The sequence below is a fragment of the Thalia democratica genome, chromosome 4, assembly GCF_965202585.1.
Source record: "Thalia democratica chromosome 4, ktThaDemo2.hap1.1, whole genome shotgun sequence".
NCBI classification, from domain to species: Eukaryota; Metazoa; Chordata; class Thaliacea; order Salpida; family Salpidae; genus Thalia; species Thalia democratica.
Genome location: NC_139168.1, coordinates 32,272,909 through 32,282,655, shown reverse-complemented (window position 1 = coordinate 32,282,655; position 9,747 = coordinate 32,272,909). Strand labels below are relative to the sequence as shown.

Below are 9,747 nucleotides of genomic sequence, written 5' to 3'. Positions count from 1 at the left end.
AGTATTACTTCAAGCTTTCATATAAGAACATCAACATGTACAAAAAATCTCAACCGTATGGCTTTAAAAGTAAATGCAATTCTTTACAAAAAACATAGGCTCTTATATGACAGCTTTAAGTATAATAATGTTACTAGACATGTTTTTAGGCATTTTTTTCAAGATAATTAAAATTTCCACATCTTAAATATTTTAACTTAGTAACAATCTAAGAATACTGTTGAATTAAAATGTAGATTTTATTCTTGTTTGCCTTCTAATAAGCTCACTGACATTATTGATTATTTTTTTAGTTGTAAAAACTTAATGAAAGCTAAGATAAAAATTAACAGAATTAAAGTAGCTGAGGATAGTTTTTGGTCATCCTAGATTGACTTTTTTGTTTAAAGAGTTGGCAATTCTGAAATCTCTTATACACATGTCAAAATTTTATTGAATTTTTTTTAATAAAAATACTTTTAGTATATTAAGCTTTTCAAATGACAAAATTAATTTTTGTAAAATAATTAGTCCTGATATGGCCTTGATACATTTAAAGATTGTTTTCATGTTAAATTTACAAGTAACCTAATAAAATAAAACTTCAAATATTTATTTAAAGCTATTAAAGTTCTTCAAAGTATAATGTCTAACAACTCAGATGACGAACTTAATGAAGACATGGAAATCAGATCAGTAAGCACTTTTTTATATATTTTTTCAAACTTAAACAATTTATAATTCAAATGTTATCATTGAGTAAAAATTGGTTCTTATTTCTAAACAGAACTTTAATAATTTCGGCAATGTTGATGTAGCAGCTGTGTTATTTTTTAACTTTATTTGTCAAGATACAAGCTTGACACCATAACTGTATAAAGCATTGCTGTTACGAAACACATTCATTTACATAAACTCAAATTATAAAACCTCTGTTCAAATTTGTTTTTTGCAGCAATGCAGAACATACTAAAAACAATCTGCTTACAATTTCTTAAAATACATTGGTAGAAAAACAAATAATAGAAAATAAAGCACATTTAAAATGTATAACAGTCTTTTCAATATTTTTATATATTAAAACAACTTTTTTATCAATACTTTTAGTTAACATTTGTACTTAAAAGGACAAGAAAGCATGTTTTTATAATATTGTTCATAAAATCTTAGAGGTAAAATTTTAACTTTAAGGTAATCAGAAACAGTAATAATTTGAAATTCGGAACAACTTTTCTTCATTATGTTTAAATTTTTTGTATATTTTACATAAAATTTAGTTTTATATTTTTAGTGCAAGTAATAAAAGTTAATTACAAAACTGTTGGACCCAAGACCTTTGTAGTATTTATTACAAATTAAATATCTGATATATAATTTTATCAAAATCACACTAAAATTAAAATACTATTTTATATTTTATTAAAGAACTATTAGTTAAAGAACCATATTACAACTATAATTGTTTTGTAAAGATAAAAATCTGGTTACGTGACAATTCAAATTCGGACAATTAAAATTCCGACAGTTCAAATTCTTTGAAAAATTTTCGGAAGGACACAGATCAAAAAGCAATGTATTTTTGAATAAAATAAAAAATATGTTTTTAGGTCTTATTTATACCTATAAGCTATTTTTTATTTTTTGAAAAATTTCAAGTACAGTTTTAGATATGTCTAAAATAAGTTTTAAAGTTCAATTATTTAAAGTCATTTTTAATTATCTTATAAAATATTTAAAATTTTTTATTATATAAAAAATGGCTTATAGGTATTAATAAGACCTACATATATATATATATATATATATATTATATTCAAATATACATAACTTTTTGAGTTGTGGCCTTTTGAAACTTTTTTTCCAAGAATTTGAATTGTTGGAAAATAAATTGTCCGAATTTGAATTGTGGTGCACCCAAAAAAACTGTACATTTTTCTTATTATACTTTAAATAGTTGAAAGTTTTGATTGGTAAATCATTTTTATTTATAATTATGACTAATTGAATATCTGATTTTTTTAGAATATTTTCTAACTGAAGTAGTTTTTTATTATTGAACAAATAAAATACAGAAACTTTTATGATTTAAGTTAAATAAATGTTAATTTAAGACTTATTTATAATTAACTCTTGATCAATATGAATAAGGCATTTTTTGCTAAGAACCAATTAATTGAATAGAGCCACAGTCATTTTTTATTATCAAAAAGTTTACAAAAAAATAATGACGTTTAATTTATAATAAAAGTTCCCTGATTGACACTCAAGTTAATCATTAAGCAAAAGCAATTCTCATTTTTAGGACTTTGACAAGTTGTATTTGTAGTCTAGTGTTTATAATTATTAAATATATAAATACTTATATTTTTTTTTTGTATCTGATTACATAGATATTCAAATTACAACAACTTAAATTTCGACAAACTAAATTTAAAAAATTTTCAGGCTAATGTCTCAAAAAAGTTTTATTTAAAAAAAAAGTGCTTACGTGTAGCTTTACCTAATAAAATTATGATGATATAAAGTGTTTTGTTTTTAAACAAGTATATACAAAGAAGAATATTTTTAAATAATTTTGAAACTTCTTTTAACTATATTTAAATATTTTTTTATTTAAAAAACCTAAAAAATGAAAATTAAAACAGATAAATCAAAACAGCAAAAATTAACTTATTTTTAATTGTCTAAATTTTAATTGTCAGAATTGAAAAAAACGTTGCACTGTAAGCAAATTCACAGTTTTAGTACTTTTTCAAAGTTGTATTGAATGTGTATTGTAAGTTATTGAATACATATGATTATCTTTCGTTCCTATAGAAGTTATAAAATTATTAAATGGAAATTTTATTGGTCTATATTTATTTAAATAAGACTAATAAAAGCATATTGATTAGTGATTACATGACAATTAAAATTCCAACTCATAAATAAATAAAAAAATTAAGAGCCACAACACAAAAATTAATATAAAGTTGTTTTTAATAAAAACCGCGTATGTAGCAGGATGGTTGCGTAAGGTAAAACATTGGAGTAGATTCTACCTAAAAATATAAAGCTAATTATTAAATTTTAAATTATTAGATTTATTATATTTTGAATTTTTTTTACATACGTTTTTTTTGTAATTGTAGTAATTTTTTGTAATTGTAATAGTACTTCTTTCTTACTAAATTAATCAAATTAAGAGTTTAAAAATAAACTAATTGAAACCAATTTGTTAATAATTATTAATAATTATAATTTTCCGCATCCCTTAATATAAAAATACACTCCACTGGTATGCAGGTCTAATTAGTGCCTTCAAACAGTTTTCTTGTTTTGCAAAAAAAATAAATAAATTGTCTTAAAAGTTGATAAAAATGATTAAACCATAAAATTTACTGAAGCCATATCTCATTAAATATTAATAAATTTCCAAAAAAAAAAAAGTTTATGTAGGTATTAATTAGACTTAGATACACGTTTTTTTTTCAAAAATATGTAAATTTTTTTATTTTGACCCTTAAAAAAATTAAGAATTTGAATAGTTGTGCTGATTAACTGACTAGTAGTAATTTGCTTGCGTTTTTCATAAAAAAATCAATACATATGTTTTTTATGTAGTGTTACAAATCTTAATGATTTTTAAAGTTTTTCTAAGTGTCAATGTTATACTGTGCATTTCTAATCCATTCAAGAAAGTAGCGCTGCAGTTTACTCTGTATTTAAGTTATATCATAACTGTTTAAAAAACTACAAAAAATAACTGGTAGCGAAGTTGTTTATAAAAAAAAATAGTGATTTAAACTTCCACTTATGTTTTTAATTAGTTTAATATTCAACCGATTAAAAATCCAAGACTTTGTTATATAACTTTTTGTAGAAATATTATTAATGAATCAAAACAACTATTTTTTCAGAGAAAGAACCCAATTTGGTTTTATGATGTAGAATATTTGCCAGGATTTAAGCGTATTGAAATTTTCAGGTTAAATTGTGTTTTATTGATAAATAAGTATGTAAATGTAAATTTGATAATTAAAGCCTTATCATTGTACAAGGTATTATATATTTTTAAATATATTGGCTTTAATTTTATTCTTGTTGCTTTTTTGCTATTTTATTTTATTAGTTGCACAATGGGCTTATAAATGGTAATTGGCCTTTTTGTAGGCTAGAAAATAATTTAAATAAGTGTTACAGGGTTGCCCCAAGCTAATAACTAAGACTGGTTTGAAATTTTTGGGAAATAAAAACTTCTCGAATTTTTAGCTGTTTATTTTTGAAATAAATTAAAACAATGTAAACAATAATTAGTTTAAGGCCATAGGGGGTTAAACACTTTTTTTTACAAAAATTAACTTTTGCTGTTATATAAAAGCTTCAAGTACAAACTACAAGCCAGTTTTTATAGAATTCAAAAATGTAATTTAACTTTTTAGATATTTTATTTTTTGTAAAAAGTTTTCGATACAAACGTATGAAGCAAAACTTTTTGTCATAAATTTTCTCGGAAATTTTAAAAGTCACTAAAAATCTATCTCATTTTTAATTTTTCAAGCAATATTCTACAAATTTTAAGGAAATATTCCTTATATTAAAAGAAAAAACTTTACTTATGAATTTTAATAGTTGGAAAAATTTTAAATTTTATGTAAAAGATTTAAATAAAAAAAAGTCTTTTTTTTCAAAAAAAAAAACTTTTTACAAAATTTTAAAGTCCAAAGTAACGTTTTTTTGTTATTGTATAAAGATTAGATTGTAAAAGTTTGAAGAAGATTGCTTGAAAAATGTAGGAGATAGAATTTAAACAAAATAGTCTTTTTTTGCTGTTTTATTTTTCCCTTTCCATAGAGAACCTATTATGCGGCCCGACTTTGACTTGTTATATCTCAAAAAATAATTCAAATTAAAAAAAAAATAATCAAAAGCATCGTGAAGCTTAGAAACAACTCTATAAAATAAGATCAACTTGTAAAAAACATGGCTTACCCCCAAATTGGCTTAAACTTGTATGATTTACTGTAAACACATTTACAATTAAGTTTTTATACATATAGATAAAATTATACAAGATAAAAACCAGAATTGAATAATATTTTTTATGCTAATATTACTTTCAAATAACTTAAATTTGTGTATATTGTTGGCATTAAGTATTTAGTTCACTTCTGTATTTTGTTTATTTTTAGTATGTTTTGCCGTCTTTAAATAAAATAAGTAAATAAAATAAATAAATAATTCTTTAAAAAATAGCTAATAAATAAAGAAGTTTTATAAAATACCTTTATTTGTGTTGTTTTACTTGAGTTTTTCAAAGTAATAATCTTAATTTGTATTAACACTAGAATATAAAACTAAATATATAACTTTGTTTTATCTAAAATGTGTAAAACATTTTAAAGGAAATTTTTATAGAATAAGATAATGTCTATGTACAATAGGGTGCTTATTTTTTGGGCCACTATTGATTTTCGGGCTGGAAAAAAAATGTGTTATGAAAATATTATAAAAACGCCTTGTGCAAAATTTTATATAAATTGAATAAACTTTCACCTTGCAGAAACTAATTCTCTAACAACCATTCAATGCGAAATGTATTTATCTGAAAAATACAACTTTGGAGCTTTAAACTGAAAATTTTTATACATGTGGCTTATTATCACACAAACACATTTAGAACAATTTAAAACGATGTAAAGAAAGTTTTATGGTAGTTTTTCTTGTTTTTGGAATAAAAATCTAAAAGTTCTAGAAAACTATCAAAAAGTGATAGAAATTACATAAAATTAAGAAATGCCACTATAAAATGTTCTTTAACTTGTTTTAAATTGTTCTTAATGTGTTTGTGTGATAATAAGCCACATGTATAAAAATTTTCAGCTTAAAGCTCCAAAGTCTTTTTGGATAAATATGTTATGTATTGGGGTGGTTTTTAGAAAATTGGTTTTTGCCAAGGTGAAAGTTTATTCAATTTATATAAAATTTTGCACAAGGTGTTTTTAGGACTATTCTAAAACACAAAAATTTTTCTTGCCTTAAAATCAAAAGTGGCCGAAAAAATAAGCACCTTAAATCATACAAGTACATATTTGGACCTGTATGAGAAAAAAAAATTCAAGCAAAAAAAAATTATAAGTGAGTGTGAACAGACAGTAAAAAGAAAACAAAAATTTTCAATCAACCTCTTTAGGCTGCTTAAAACAATTTATAGTAGTTAATAGATTTTTTGAATAACTAAGGCTAGTTTTTTAAAACTCAGATGAGATTTAGTTGATTCAGTTGTCAGTATTTTGTTACCTATCTTATGTTCTATTTATTAATTGTGGTATGTTTAAATAGTTGATAGAATTTTCTAGCATCTTTTATTTTTACTAAGTTATATATATTTTTAAATTTAGGAAATTAAATTAAGATTAGGTCATGGTTTGTTAAACTTTTTTCCCTAAGGCTTCCCTTTAAAGAAATAAAAAATGCAATGGCCCCTCCGCCAAGATTTCGCTTCTGACTTTTTTTTTTGTGTTTCATCAATAACTTCAGAATATCTAGTGTAAGTTTCAAATTATGGCCTCATGCCCTTTAATAAAATTATTAAAAAAATTAAAGCACAATTGCTTGTATCTATATGGGAGCCTAAGATACAGGTAAATTGCATCAGAAATAAATGTTTATTTTTTTTAATTATTTAGGATAGTTTTTAGTTACTCAGGCTAGTATTCTAAGTTCCAAATAAATGAAAACCCTGATATTTTTTAATTGTTTTTAAAACTTTTAAATTCATTTTTTTTTTTAGATATTTTTTGGCTAGACTATTTAAAATGTGGTGAAAAAATAATTAGGAAATTCGAAGATATACTTAAAAAATTTAGGGGGATGAATATTTGTTTTTTAATCTTTTAAATTTATTAAAAAACAGTTAATTTTTTTTTAATAGTGTTTGTTAATATATTTAATATAATATACTTATTTTAAACAACTTTGAAGTTGAAGTGTTCACTAAAAAAATCACCAAAACACTGAAAATTAAACTGTACAGAACTATAGATTGTTTATAAATAATTACACCAACATCAACAAAGCATGTGTTTTTGCAGGCAGAGCGGAGCCAGCGCGGGCCAGACCGACGTCGAGTACTACTCCCCCTACCCGGAGCTGCGGCAGATCCGCAGCATGAAGCAGCTCATGTACTTTTACCCGAACGTCAAGTGGGACCACTTCAACTACAGGACGGGCAAGAACGACGTCCAGATGAACTGCAGGGTGAAGGACAGGGACTCGTGGTGGGAGAAGGACGCGCCCAAGATGGAGAAGATGAGGCAGAAGAAGGACGCGGAGAGGGCGAAGACGTTGGAGAGGGGCGCGAAGCTGCAGAACGGAACGAGGTTGTCCGCCTCGGTGTGGGACCTGCTGTACATCAGCAAGGGGCAGATGACGGGGCTGATGCCCGGCTGCAAGGACGTTGACAGGGAAAAGGTGAAGAAAAAAGCCGCGTCCGAAAAAACGTCGGCTAGAAAACAGGGAAAGCTTAAGGGATGTGGTGGTAGAAAGAGAAAAAGTTCTGGGGATACGGATGCTAAAAAACCAAAACGTGCATCCAAAGCTGCCAAAGTAAATGAAGACAAAGTTGCAAAAAACGATGGTGGTTCGTCGGTGGATGGCAACACAAGCGATGCAAGTAAAGTGTCTCCTGTTTTTGAAAAAAAAACTAGTGTTGTTAAAAAAATAATTGCTGCCAAGCAAAAAATGTGTGTTGCAATGAAAAAATCATCTATTAAAAAATGCAGAGCTAAAACAAGCAGCAAAGAAAAAAATTCGTGTAAAGGAAATAGTTTATTTAAAAACAAAAAGTTTCCTAAGAGTAAAAAAGTTACAACTCAGGAAAAATCTGCAACAAGTTCCATCGAAGAAACATCTGCTGCTGAGATTAAATGCCAAACAAAGAAAAACATTGAAAGTGTGAAAAGCGTTGATAGTGAGAAAAGCGGCAAAGACCAAAGTGCGAAGCGTGATCAAACTGAATCGCCACAAGAACCAGCAAGTTGGCGACCACGACCTCAAAACGCAGACGGGTTTTACAGCACGAGGACACCGGAACTAGTTTTCACTGCGATGCCTGGCCACAAAGCTGTCCTAGACAAGACGAACGAAGCGGCGGACGGAAACCCGCGAGATTGGATCGTGGATTGCGATCCTGATGTGGAGCCTGTTCACGGCGGGAGCTTGTTCAGCAACATGAAAAAGTCGATTGGCGCTGACGTTTCGTACCAGTGCGCCCGTGACAAGCACGGCGAGCTGTGTCAATTTGCCAAGCTGCTCGACCCGAGCAAGGACCCTCGTTGGAAGTTCGTCTGGCTGAAAGACTACTTGGTGACTCCCGGGGAGAGAAGTCGGAGGAGAAAGTTTTTCCAGATGTTCTCCAGAAAGCACATGGAAGTCGAGAAGTATGCAATTGCTACTAGTTAAGTTTGGTGATAGAATTTCGATTCCCATTCGAAAAGGAAGTATATCATGTTGCTTGTTGTAAATAGTTTGTTAATACGTATTTACCTTATTTTTCTACGGTAAATTTAGTTTATTTTCTTACACTATTTTTGTACGTATTTTTCGTACTATATTTCATACTTAACGTGTTAGAATATTTCTTGAACAAGTTGTTTTTAAAAAATATTAGATAATTTTCTAGAAAAATTACTTGTATAAAAATCATATCTTTTGCATTTCTTTGGTACTTGTACACTTTCTTATTGAAAAAATAAAACAAAACTCATTTATTGTAATATTTGAAGGATAAAAGTTATATTATAAATTTCAGACCTAGATTATAAAATAAAAACCTTTGTTTAACCATATAATGTTTAAGCCACTGTAATACATACTTTAATAGCCTCTATCTGCTGAAGCCAGCCTTCTTTGAAGCTTTTATATAAGGATTAAAAAAAATTCAGAGTTTATATACAATTTACCCTGTTTAGTCAATAGTACGTAAAATTCGTAACAAAAGTAGGTAAAAATAGTTCTGCAGATAGTCTATTTCGCTTGACTTGTCTTCTGGTGTACACGATTACATTTGTTATATTCAACTAAGTTGTAACATAAAAAAAAAACTCTTGATTGTTATTCAAAATGCGTTTAGTCAAAGTTTATAAAAGCTTAAATTTGCTATTTTTTAGCCTCTCTCAGATTAGTTTCGACCGAAATGTAATATCTAACCAAATATTTTTATGTAGTTACTCTATATCTAAGTAGCCCTAGTTATTCTTAGTATATGTTAATCTATAATCTAGAAATATTTTGCTTCTAAACTTTTTTCGAGAGTGATTAGCGCTGCCTCGTAAATCATTAAGTTTCCACAAATATGTATATGTTGAAAATTAGTAAAAAGTTACAGTTAAAAGCACATGTTATATTTACCATCACCAAATTTTCAACTTGGAAAACTACATTTATGTTGTTATACTCACAATTCGTACCCAAATTTATTTATTTTTACTATCCATGTTACTTATTGTTGGTAAGCAGTTCTCAAATTTGATCGTGTAGAAATTGTGAACGATGAAGATTAGCTACGAAAATATGTTCATAGTGTAAATTAAATCTTACTTAAAAGCGATTTGAATATTTCAACTAAAATACTTTAGTTTCGTCAAAAAGTTACACTGTAAATTTAAGTATTTATTGCTTTCGATATAAATAAAAGAAACGAAGGCTCAAAAAAGAACTAAATAACTCACACTTGATAAAAAAAAAGCTTCATAGTATGAACACACCAAAAATAACTGAAGAAAAATA

The 9,747-nt window shown here is 26.8% G+C and overlaps 1 protein-coding gene across 1 annotated transcript; it reads left to right on the top strand.

Moving 5' to 3' along the window:
- The first annotated feature begins 593 nt into the window (after positions 1-593).
- On the top strand, positions 594-8,560 carry LOC145834700 (uncharacterized). The gene is made up of 3 exons (XM_082942196.1): positions 594-675; positions 3,879-3,946; positions 7,053-8,560. Exons 1-3 carry the CDS (start codon positions 625-627, stop codon positions 8,419-8,421), a joined length of 1,488 nt encoding a protein of 495 aa, XP_082798322.1. The 5' UTR covers positions 594-624; the 3' UTR covers positions 8,422-8,560.
- The last annotated feature ends 1,187 nt before the right edge of the window (positions 8,561-9,747 follow it).